This window comes from Syzygium oleosum, unplaced genomic scaffold (genome assembly GCF_021117445.2).
Source record: "Syzygium oleosum isolate NSW1041296 unplaced genomic scaffold, Sole_v2.1 Sole_v2.01, whole genome shotgun sequence".
In the NCBI taxonomy this organism is placed as follows: domain Eukaryota; kingdom Viridiplantae; phylum Streptophyta; class Magnoliopsida; order Myrtales; family Myrtaceae; genus Syzygium; species Syzygium oleosum.
In genome coordinates this window covers 28,659,894-28,672,620 of record NW_026607485.1, presented here as the reverse complement: position 1 = coordinate 28,672,620, position 12,727 = coordinate 28,659,894, and the positions used below count along the sequence as shown (strand labels likewise).

The window sequence follows — 12,727 nt, the reverse complement described above, 5'->3', positions numbered from 1 at the left end:
GCATCCGTACTGTAGATAGAGGATTGATTGGATATATAAAACTCTCAAGATGTAATTGCCTCGAGCCTTTCTACCTAACACAAACAGCTAGACTAGATTTTCACAAGCTAATGAGTAACAAAACTTGTGCAATTTATTTAACTTTGACATTTTACTGGACCTTTTCGTAAGCACACAAGTACAACATAGGATACAACTATAGTCCACTTGCTACTTGAACACAGGATATCATATGAGACATTTATGCCTTATTATTACAGTTCATCACTGAGAAGGACGTGAAGCATATTATTTACTAGCTGAATTCATAATTTTCATATCTAATTCTGCAATCCTTAAGTTGAACTTGAGCACCTACTCTTAGACGGCATTCGTTGAACAGATGATCTCTAGCTTCCTTCAAGCACTCATTGCAATCAGATTGTGTCAATGCCCCGTTACACACTCCATGGCCGTGACAGTCGAAGCAGCTAGTGTAGTAATTGTAACCATTCATTGGTGTGTAAGCACACACATCATCCATAACAGTTCCATAGTTAGTTTCATATGCATCAAATGAACTGTACGTCATTTCATTGCATAAACAATAAACCTCTGTTGTGTCAGGAGTACATATCACAATATTGCCGGTGCCAAACAGCCCTATGACGAGGAGTGTCGTCATGTGTTGCAATGCGTTCATGATTTGACTGACTCTCTGCCTATGCCTTCTCTCCTGATTTTTTTCTAAATAAGCTCGATTTGCGTGGTCTATATATGAGAGATTCTTCTTATAGGTTTCTCCACCAACCTTTTGTTTATGAATTTGGTGGAAGGATCTTTTGGATCTTATGAAGCAAGGACCGGCATTTTCGAGAGAAATGCTTATAACTCTCCGAATTACTCGAGGGAAAAAGTTATCTAAAATATATATAGTAGACAAACTCATCCTATTGATAACACGGTAAATAGCATGTCCAGCTATGAAGCTGCAAATTGTGAAAATTTGCTTGTATCTGTTTAAGAATAGATTTAGTTAATGATTTCTGTCTCTGGATGTTATTTGTCTCTCCATGTGACATACAATTTCGGCAATCAATATGGAAAATAAATCAAAATATTACATGGAGGTTTTCTCTATCCTACCAATATATTTTGTTATCCTTGTCTTAAAGCATGCAGAACATACAATATGTCATTTGTTCCCGTGTAAAACAAAAACTTAGTGCCTCGGTTCCACCATAGAAAAGAAATTTGTGAATCGAACCATATACAATGCCATCGATGACTCCAAATGTAAGAATAAAATAAATCACGGAGAATCATTGTGCGGCAATCTTGGAATTGAGCAAAACAAGCAAACTCTCATATGTCTTGCGTCCCAACAGAACAATGTGGCCGGCAAAGACTTCTAAACAAAATAGAATATCAACCCAAAATAAAAAAAAATACAAAATAGAATAAGGGTGCTGTGATATAACTGCAAAAGAAAACTGCAAAGCATTCACGAGTACTACTAGTAAGTGGAACGGTCATATATCGCATGTTAATGAAAAATTAGAGAATATTGGAGACTTGTCCATAGGCATCAACATATAAAAGTCTATCGTGAGTAGCACTTGATATTAAATGAAAAACAACATTCTTCGGGAAAAGAAAACTCATTGGATGTAATTGGCTCGAGCCTTTCTACCTAACACAAACAGCTAGATATGATTTTTCATAAGTTGGTGAATAACAAGACTTGTGCAATTTATTTAAATTAAACATTTTACTGGACCATTTTGTAAGCACACGAGTACAACGTAGGATACAACTATAATCTGCTTGCAACTTGAACTCAGAATACCATACGAGATATATGGGCTTTATTTTTATGGTTTATTACCGAGACGGATGTGAAGTATGTTGAGGAAAACTCCTATTGATTTTGAAGTTGACAAAACCTTCCATGTTATTATAAATCTGATACTTATTCTGAACTATTTTATTCCAGGTATGTATATATATTCTGGAAGCTCAGAAGGAAGTTTTTCAGACTTTACAAGCTGGCAAAATACGAAGTTCATAACTTATTGAAGACCCACATAATCTAAGTTTTGAGACGCAGACGCAGAAGTTATTCAGATGCAGATGCAGACGCAAAAATTATTCAGACGCAGACGCAGACGCAGAATTTCTTCAGACGCAGAACTCAAAACGAAACATAACAGCTAGTGATCTGGCATGGATTTCACAGAAGGAAAGTTTTGATTGTCTCAATCTAAGGCTATAATTGATTGACAATCAAATACTACAACAAGTATGCATTACAACGGATAAAGCTCTACTTATGGAAACCAAGATTCTGATTGTATGAGTGACCAGAATCAGCGGGATTCAGAATCTGTCATCCAACGGCTACTCAATCATTTTTATACAAATCTGTCCAAGGTAAAGATTGGAAGGTGATCCTCTGAAAGCTGTCCAACGGCTAGTTTAGAAGTGGAGGAGTATTTAAGGAGATCAACGAGCAGCAGAAGGTAGAACAGAATCAAGAATCAACAAGTCCAAAGTCTGAGCATACTCCGATCATTTATCTTGTCTTTCTGAGCCAAAAATTAAGATCTTGAGGAATACTTTGTAAGAGTGATTGTATGAGATAGAGAGTCCTATCATACACAAGAGTGCTGTCACACAGAATCTGTAATTTCTCTTGATTACATAGTGAAATCCAGCCGGTAGGCTGTCAGCATGGGAGAGTGGACGTAGGCTTGCTATAAGCCGAACTACTATAAATTTGTGTGCAGTTTTTCTATCCCTTATCTCTTATCTTACATACTGCACATCAAGAGCACTGTCTATAAACTGTCTTGAATCTGAATTTTATTCAGACTCAACTGTGATCTTTCATTTCTGCATAAATTATTTAAGATCACCTATTCACTCCCCTCTAGGTGATCCTTGCTAACTACATCAATTGGTATCAGAGCAGGTTGCTCATTTATTGAAGTGTTTTACTTCTGAGCTAACGATCTATATGCCTAGCTTGAGTACTCCAGGTCTCATTGAAGGACAAAGCAACAACAGACCATCATATTTCGATGGCTAGGAATATAGTGTCTGGAAGAATAAGATGAAGGCATTCATAAAGTCAATTGATCACATACAATGGGATGTCATCATTAGAGGAGTCAATCCAAAATCTTCTGATTCAAAAGAAAAGGCAGACGGAAGCAAAGCAGCAAATCCTCCATTATCTCAAACTGAGATATCTAGAAGAGAAGCATTAGATTTCAAAGCAATTTATTCTTTCTATTGTGCCTTATTACCTATTGAATATAAAAAAAATTGCTGCTTGTGAATCAGCCAAGGAAATCTGGGATATTCTCCACACTACTTATGAAGGAACAGATCGAGACAAGAAAACTCAAATCAATCTTTTGCTTGGTCAATATGAATCCTTCAAAATGAAGCCTGGAGAATCAATTGCTGATATGTATGACAGGCTTGCTGACATAGTAAACGGTCTTGCATATCAAGGACAACCAGTCCCAGATGCGATGAAAGTCAACAAACTAAGGCTTTTTCAGCTGAAAGTCAATATGAATCCTTAAAAGTGACGTCTTTTTCTCCGGTGGCCCTATACAAAAGAAAATTAATGCATTTCGAGGAAATAAGAATGTTCACCTTTTGCTGTATTTTCAGCTGCGCCAAAAAACGGAAAAATCCAGGCGTGTTACCTCCTTGAGAACTTAAAGGGAGAGAGATGTCCCAAGAATCTCCGCTGCCCATCCAAAAGCCTTCACTGGGTGTTCATTCTCTCGCTGATATTGCCATTTCCACTAAAGCTTGACGAGCACTACTTCAATCAAACTGGAAGAGAAATCTGTAATATGTGTGTTTTGAGATGTGAGGAGAAAGGTGGAGTGATAAACGAGGTACATATGGGGGTTGAGAAGATACAGGACGAGGTGGTGATGACGTACTTAGTGAGCAAACTGAACCAGGCTCTAGACGTCATCATCCCTTCCCCCCCCCCCCCTTTTTTTTTTTTGGTCGAACCTTCCCCCTGTTTTTGACCAGTCAACTTTTGCACGAGAATTTTGTCGTTTTGGGCTGCCAGGAAAAAGAGAGAAACATCATCTTAACCAAATGAAAAAAGAGAGAGAGAGAGAGAGAGAAAAAGACAGCAAAATCCACTTTTCCTTGCACAGATTTGTATTTAAAACATTGCCATACCAATTGATTTAGTGCAATATAGTCAAACACTAACTTATACTACTAATAGTTGAAATTTCATATTTGAACGCTATACTTGTGACCAAAAACTCGACTATAGTACACGAAATATCCTAAGTCAATCTTGTGGCAACTTATGCAGGACCTGTTCTTTCTTGAAAGTTAATTGATTTAGTGCAGTATAGTCAAACTAGAGATAAATGCACCTTGAAAGATTCTACCTATGATAACCAATGTCTTTTGCATTGATTAATTTGTATAAAAAAGTTGAACGCTTCTCGACTATAATATACGAAATATGCGAAGATAATCTTGTGACCTCTTATGCAGGACCTGTTCTTTCTTGAAAGTTAATTGATTTAGTGCAGTATAGTCAAACTAGATATAAATGCACCTTGAAAGATTCTACCTGTGATGACCAATGTCTTTTGCATTGATTAATTTGTATAAAAAAGTTGAACGCTTTTGCATCTTCTAATGGTTTAGCATTGTCAATAATTGTCTCGGGCACTCAACCATACTCGATATGAAACATTTTTTTTATGTCAAATGCATCAATCGCATACAAAACAACAAGGATGGCCAACGTAATTAAGATCGCGAGCCAACTCGTGAAATCCCACGGATTCGCAAGTTGAAACTCAGTAACCTTGTCAACTCGTTCGAGATCTCGTAGTATGACTAAGTTCGAGGCGGGATCGCGAGTCAACCCGCCAAAAACACGTCGCTCGCCGCCCTGTCTCGAGGCCCATTTCGGTGCATCTGAGTGTACTTTCGTCGAAAGTCCTGGGCTTCAAATAGATTGAAGTGGACTCAGGCCCACTTTGCCCCCTGATCGGCTATTGAATTTGCATCAGTCAGGACTTAGAAGTTCGGTGCGTAGCTCTTAATAGACCCAAGCACAATCACACCTTCACAGAGCCCGGATGTCGGACGGGTACAACTTGCTCAGCATTCCTTCATTTTTAGCAAACGATCAATATTTTTTTTTTACCATCAACTCTTTTCTTCACCTTTTCCTCAGGAAAGAGGAAATGTCACATGTTAGACCCATAGAAGGAATAAAAGGAAAGGGAAAAAAAGTAAGTGTTGACTTGGGAGAGCGGGCTACTAGTTCGCATCACTATATCGGCCCAATAAATGTTGTCGCGGCAGTCCAATTCAGAAATATATTCATAATGTGGCGATACATGTAATGAAAGGACTACAATGATCAAACTTTTAGAATTCAATGATTAGATTGTACAAAAAAAAAATTCAAGAATCACATTGAACAAGGAAAAAAAGTTCAAGGATCACCCATGTTATTACCTCTGTTTTTTTGTTAGTTATTAGGAGGGGCAGAAAAATGGGGGCGAGTTCGTTAGTAGTGTTTTAGAAAGAATTGCGTTAGCTTTATTGAGGGTAGCATTTTAGCTTAGATTCCTTAAGGGTTTAAATTAGAGAGGGCAACGTTTTATATTAGATATGTTCTTGGAAATCGAAAAGTTTTAGAACAAATGTCTTCAGGATATTGTAAAAATAGATAGAACTAAATTCAAAGTGTTGATAATAGAATGGAAGTTGAAATGTTTTAGATTACAAGTATCTTGGGTAAAATCCAAATTTTAAATGTTTAGAAACAGAAAGATTCTTGAATTATAGACCGTATTTAGCAATTGAATTGAATAGATCCTCTAAACTTACCACCAACGTACAATTTGCATAAGCTTTAAAAAAATTCTGAAGTAGCCCTCTAAGAAAGTTTCATTTATTTGTTTTCCTTTGTAAATCTTTGAGAATGGACAAATGCATTAGTTTTATATGTGTATATATATTGATATGTATTTTTGGAAGAAAATGACAATTTTGTAAGCTATAAATATCAACTATTTTTTAGTGTAATTTAAAGTCTAATTACAAGTCTCATGGTTGTGTCGATTTAAAAAGTGGAGGATGCAAAGTGGTGTTTCGACAAATGTTAGCGAGGATTTTTTTTTTTGAAATTCCAATAAATTATTTTCAGATATACACCAATATTTTTTCTCAATTTTTCATGATACGTTCTTTATATAGTATGGCGTATTATGTGGGTTAAGCACACTGTTGATCCTTTAACAATTGTCATCAAATGAGAAATTGGATCTTGAAATTTCTTGTTGATCGACCAAATCCCCCGTGTTGTTTAGTTTTTTCTTCACACAGTCACAGAAATGTTGAGAAAGGGCATTGGCTTTGAGGGCATGAATTTGTTACTACACATAAAGGAACTCTTTTGCATACTTCCAGAGGATAGCAACCTAAAACGTGGTTGCTATTAATACAAAGTAGTGGTCGTTATTCCAAAGGGGACAATGATATGTTATCACCATACTAAGTAGAAGCAAATTATGAAATGGAAATTTCATCTTGGTAGTAAAACATGACCCTGAAAAAACAAGATAAAGAAAGCTGCTCTTCATCCACGCTCAACCAAGTAGTCATCCATCGAAATGATCATTGGAATGGCTTCAATGAATTGGCGATGTCAATGACAAATCGATACTTAACATCTGCTTTTAACAAGCGCTCCATTGCAGTGTTCACATAATCCATAGGAATAACCTCAATATCTGCAACTATGTTGTGCTTCGCTGCAAAATCGATCATGTCTTGCGTCTCCTTAATCCCTCCAATGCAACTTCCTCCCACAATCTTTCTACCTGATATTATAAGTCTTATTCGTTACTTTTTCAGTCCATGAAAAACTCAGAGTTAACCTTTTACTAAAACAAAAAAAGTATCATAATCCTATTTTGGACACCAAATGAAGGCAGTCTTTTCCAAGAAGAACTATAAAATTTTAAAAGACTTGCTTAGGCTTACCCATGAGGAGTGGCATAGCAAGTAGCTCGAGTGGCTTCGCTGGTGCACCAACCATGACAAGTTTTCCGTTAGATTTCAAGAGACCGATCAAAGGCAAAAGAGCATGTACAGCTGAGACTGTGTCGATGATGCCATCCATTGTACCAATTGCAGACTGCAATTAATAAAAGATATTAATATGAATCTTTATTCATTTATCCTTACCCCTATGCATGACAAAAAAAAATTTGCTGTGACTCTTAACATACTTGCATCTCTTCTGTATTACGGCTAACCAAGAATCCGTCAGCTCCCAAATGGTCCACGGCTTCCTTCTTCTTATTAGGTGAGGTACTGATGACAGTCACTTTGAGGCCCATGGCCTTAGCAAACTTTACAGCCATGTGCCCGAGCCCACCAAGCCCCACAACCCCCAAGTGCGTTCCAGCCTTATCAAGAGCATAGTACTTCAATGGACTGTAGACAGTAATCCCAGCACAAAGGAGAGGAGCACCACCATCAAGCGGCAAATTGTCGGGGATTTTAATTACGAAATGCTCATCCGATACCATAATATCCGAGTAACCACCATAAGTGATGGTTCCATCACAGTCCTTTGCACCATAAGACAAGATCATTTTGGGGCAATAATTCTCAAGATCGTCTTTGCAATTCGCACAAGAGCGACATGATCCGACCATACACCCAACACCCACTTTGTTCCCAACTTTGAATTTTGTCACTTTGGTGCCTACTTCAGTGACAACACCAACAATCTCATGCCTGCATACAACGGCTAATTAGTATAATTACTTCCTCAACGATTTCCATTTATGTATCTAAGAAAAAGGAAAAGGATGATAATTTTTAGAGCTCATACCCGGGTAATACAGGATAAGAAGTTTTTCCCCATTCGTTTTTGACATTGTGGAGATCGGAATGGCATATACCACAGTACAATACCTTAAAAGTCACGTCTTTTTCTCCGGTGGCCCTATAAAAAAAGACAAAGACAATTGATGCATTTCGAAAAAAAAGATGTTCACCTTTGTTGTACATTCAGCTGCACCAAAAAACAGAAACGAAGGAAAGAAAAATCGAGGCATATTACCTTCTTGAGAACTTGAAGGGAGAGAGATGTCCTGAAGAATCTCTGGCTGCCCATCCAAAAGCCTTCACTGGGTGTTCGTTCTCTGACGACATTGCCATTTCACCAAGCTTGACGAGCACTGCTTCAAATCAAACTGGAAGAGAATTTTGTAGTTTGTGTGTTTTGAGATACAGAGAGAAAGTTGATGAGAGGGGGGGTGGGAAGCGAGGAATATATAGGGCTTGAGAAGGCATAGGAAGAGGCGGCGATGACGTGCTTAGTGAGCAAACTGAACCGGACACAGTGCGTCATCATTGCTTCCCAATTTTTTGACTAGTCCTACCCTTGCACCGAACGCTACCGTCTGCTTTTGTGCTCGTGTCGGCTCTGCTAGCAGCCAAAAAGAGAGACACGTCATCTATAGCATCCAATTGGTAAAATAAAAAGGAAAAGAAATAAACAGAAACAATATGCATCCTCTAAACTGATTTAAATGGCAAAGGCAATGAATATAGCACACCCGTTTTAGCTGCAGGTGCCAAAATTATATGCCCTTTTAGAATGTAGAAGAAGAAAACGTGGTATCACTTTCTTTTTTTTATATATATTTTTCTTTTTTTCCAATTGGATGCTATAGTTTTTGCGCAGATTTGGATGCTACAGTCGAACATTCGGAGTGCAAAAAGATAGAAGCTTCTTGCAAAATTGAATTTGTCTGGTTCAATTCGCTCAAAAAGAGACAATTCTCGTGCAAAGGTTGACTGGTCAAAAAATGGGAAGAGATTAGGACCCACGATGTCTGCCCAGTTTGCTCACTAAGTATGTCATCGCCAGCTCTTCCAGTGTCTGCTCAAGCCCTATGCATACCTCGCTTCTCACACCCATCTCATCACCAATCTCTTCCTACACCAAAACACACAAATAAAATTATTAGTTTGTATAGATCGCAACCGTACTTTAGGTTGCTTTCGCTTTGAGTAGGCAATTCTCTTAATGACTTAGTTCCCTGTACGCGTAGTAAGAAATTCATGAACTCAAAAGCCAACATCCTTTTTCAACTATTATTTCATTAATTTGGGGCTGTGTCAAAATACTGAAAACAAGAATTAGAACTTGATTATACAAAATGAAGTTTTGAAAAATCAGTTGCACATTTAGTAAGAGCTAGCGATCAGAAGTACTCAATGAACATATCTCACCGTTTAAGTATATGTAACGAAAAATTGAGAGAAAACGTCTATAGGTAACCTTGTCGAAAATATTCTATGGAAATAAAAGAAAATTGCCATTACAATTTGCCTTTATTTCACTTTGCATCTATACTTTTAAAATCAACACTTTACATCTTAAGTTTTGTAATGAGAATTCAAATTACGAATGAAATTAGTTCACATCATATCGTACTTCATAACATTTTTCAATTAATTACAAAATGTCAAAGTCACTCTTCTAACCTTCCCCAATTAAGTACAATTGAGTCATAAAACTTGTCATGAAAGTACAATTGATTATTAAAACTATTAAAAAGTGCAATTAAGTCTTAAAACTTGTCACGAGAGTACAATTGAGTCATAAAACTTTTAAAAAGTATAATCTTGTCCTAAAATTTATCAAATTGGTTCAATCAAGTGCTTTCATGGATTGCACTTGTTAAAAGTTTTAAGACTCAATTGCATATTTGTGATAAGTTTTAGGACTTGATTGCACTATTTGAAAGTTTTACGACTTGATTGTGCTTTTGTGATAAGTTTTAGGATTTGATTGCACTTTTTGAAAGTTTTAGAATTAAATTACACTTTCGTGATAAGTTTTAGGACTTTTGGTATACTTACTTCACAAAATATAGAAGATAATTTTGTTTAGAGTGCTACTGCTAGCTAGGAGTCTTTTAGAGTGTATGTCAATTGAATGTAATGGGTAACTTTAAGGAACTATTGAATTCAATTGATTGATAATGATACGAGAGTGTAAACTGAATCAACACAGGCCAATCCCTACTCACTTTCTGGAACACCAGATTTCTTCTATAGCTTCTGCTTGTCCGCCATATCTTGAATCAATGATTTGGATGATTCCTAGTGTATTTAGATAGGCTTTCGAGTATGTATTTCGTACCTTAGATTTGTCTGATTATTAAGATAATGTCCCATTCATGTTAAGGTTTCTGAGTCTGTATTTCGATTTGCTTTGCTTCGCTATGAATTCTATATACTTCTCAAGTATTCTTTTAAGTAATAAATACAATTTTATTTCGACCAAAAAAAATTCACCACCAGCCCCCAAATCTCTCTTTCTTTCCCATTTCTCCTCATTTCCTATTTAGTTCCACCAAATTAGCTTGATCGCTCCGTCTATTTTGCCAAATTCAGCCAAATCCCCTTCATTTATTTACTTGATCCCGTTGAATATTTTCCCTATTTTAGTAAATTCTAGAATTGCTTCTAAAAATCGTCGGGGGTGTGAACTAGGCAAGTTAGTGAACCTCACAGATAAGAAGGAAAAAGGGTGATTTATGTGTGGTTCGCTGGACCTTGATCACGGTGAGCCCATGGCCGAGTCTCGTCAATTATTCAATGGAGCCCGGGAAAGAATCATAAGAGGAAGGTCAAATTTCACTATGGATTGGGAGAAAATGGCAATTTGCTAAGCTATAATATCAACTGATGTTTCGAGTAATTTAAAGTCTAATTATGAGTCGGAAAAATGACACAAACGGTCTTTAAACTTTGGCGCAATGTACAATGTGGTCATTGAATTTTTAATTTATTCAATGTAGTCCCTAAAATTTAATCCAATATGTAATGTGGTCCCTGAATTTTTAATTTGTTTAATGTAATCCCTGAACTTATGGTAAATGTTCAATTTATTCTCTGAACTATATGAAAATGTTCAGTGTAGTCCTTTCATTAATTCAAGTTCAGGGACTACATTGAATAAATTAAAAGTTCATGGACTAAATTGCACATTGGGTCAAAGTTTAAGGACTGTTTGTATCATTATCCCTTATGAGTCTCACGGTGCAAATTGTTGATTTTAATACTAGAGGATGCGAGGGACTAATGAGACAAAAATTAATGAGGATTTTTTGAAACTTCATTTAAATATTTTCGGATCTACATATATTAAAGGTAAGCATGGTTCAGGCGGGCTGTTCCCAACATGGAATCGGGAACCGCCCACTAAGGACCGGTTCTGAGAAATTGAAATCGGGAGCCGGATGGTCCGGTTCCCGGGTGGATCCATGGAACCGGTCCCATCAAGTTTCACATAAATAGAGGTGACCGAGAGTGAGAGGGAAAGGCAATGAACGGCTAGAGGCGCGGCCATGAGTTAATGGGAGTTGAGAGTCGAGCTTCAAATTAGGGATTTTATGACTTTCATTTTTCTAAAAATGTTTTCTTTTTTTTGTTTGGTTGAAATTTTTCTTAAAAATTATATATATGTACATATATTACCGATCCGGTTCAGTCTGGGTGGGCGATTCCATGTCTAGAATTGGGAACCAGATCGGTACTCATCGATTTTTGTAAATTAGAATCGAAAACCGGACCGGTCCTCACAGGAGCTGCCGGTTTCGAGCCGGTCTGGTCAGGTTCCGGGCCGTTCTTGGTTCCTTTGCACACCCTCAACATATATAGAGTTTTTCTCGATTATCGAATGAGAAATTCGATTGTGAAACTTTTTGTTGATCGACCAAATCCTCTGAGTTGTTTAGTTTCTATTCTCGCACCTCACAAAAAGATTGTTGAGAAAGGGAATTGGCTTTGAAAGCATGAATTTCTCACTAAACATAGAGGAACTCTTGTGACTATGTGGACTGCATACTCTAGAGGAAAGAAACCCATAATGTGATTAGGGGTAAGTGGTTTTAGTTTCCGTACAGGTTTTATTTGAAAATAGATTCCTCATTTTTTGAAACCTAAAACTTACTTTACATACTGTAGAACCTGGAATGTACCCTGTCACAAGTTCTAAGGTTGGTTCCAAAATCTACTTAGGTTTCCACCCGTATTATTAATTGAACAATTGCCGTGAATCATCATCTTTAATAACTATCACTTGTTGCTACAAATCAACTGACCACAATTTATATTTAAACACACGAAGAATATGAAACATTAACAAAGTAAAAATCTCAGTCATAAAATAGAAGCTCAGATTAGTGATTTCAAATTATACACTCGTTATCGGACACCATGAAATACCACATGATCACATGAAGACATAGACAAAAAAAAAATACAAAAATTTGTTCCAAGTTCTACCTACCTATAACCTAAAACTTATCTGTCGAAACAGGTTTCTCTATTTTTGGAACCTGAAACGTATCTTGCATCTCCTGCAACCTAAAACTGAACAGGTTCCCACCGGTTCAGTTCTTTGGTTCCAAATTCTACCACGAAACCATACTCACCCCTAAACGTAATTGTTATTTAGACAAAGTAGTTATCGTTATTCCAAAGGGGACAATGAAATGATATCACCAAACTAAGTGGAAGCAAATTATGAAATGGAAAAATCATCTTAGTAGTAAAACACGGCCCTGAAAAAACAAGATAAAGAAAGCTAATCTTCATCCATGCTCAGCCAAGTAGTAATCCATTGGGATGATCA

General features: G+C 36.9%; 1 protein-coding gene across 1 annotated transcript; it reads right to left on the bottom strand.

Annotated features, from left to right (window-relative positions):
- Window positions 1-6,421: 6,421 nt before the first annotated feature.
- LOC130141007 (probable mannitol dehydrogenase) lies at window positions 6,422-8,317 on the bottom strand. Its single transcript, XM_056321606.1, has 5 exons — window positions 8,135-8,317; window positions 7,904-8,017; window positions 7,293-7,806; window positions 7,045-7,198; window positions 6,422-6,881 (listed from the first exon to the last, which is right to left on the bottom strand). The coding sequence occupies exons 1-5, from the start codon at window positions 8,230-8,232 to the stop codon at window positions 6,676-6,678; spliced, it is 1,086 nt and encodes a 361-aa protein (XP_056177581.1). The 5' UTR covers window positions 8,233-8,317; the 3' UTR covers window positions 6,422-6,675.
- Between the last annotated feature and the right edge of the window lie 4,410 nt (window positions 8,318-12,727).

Excerpts from the sequence above, each read along its gene's own strand:
- LOC130141007 (XM_056321606.1), bottom strand. The coding sequence starts at position 8,232 with ATGGCAATGTCGTCAGAGAACGAACACCCAGTGAAGGCTTTTGGATGG. Across the intron at positions 7,199-7,292 it reads GTAATACAGAAGAGATGCAA|TCTGCAATTGGTACAATGGA; the intron begins GTATGTTAAGAG and ends TATTAATTGCAG. Across the intron at positions 6,882-7,044 it reads TGCTATGCCACTCCTCATGG|GTAGAAAGATTGTGGGAGGA; the intron begins GTAAGCCTAAGC and ends TTATAATATCAG.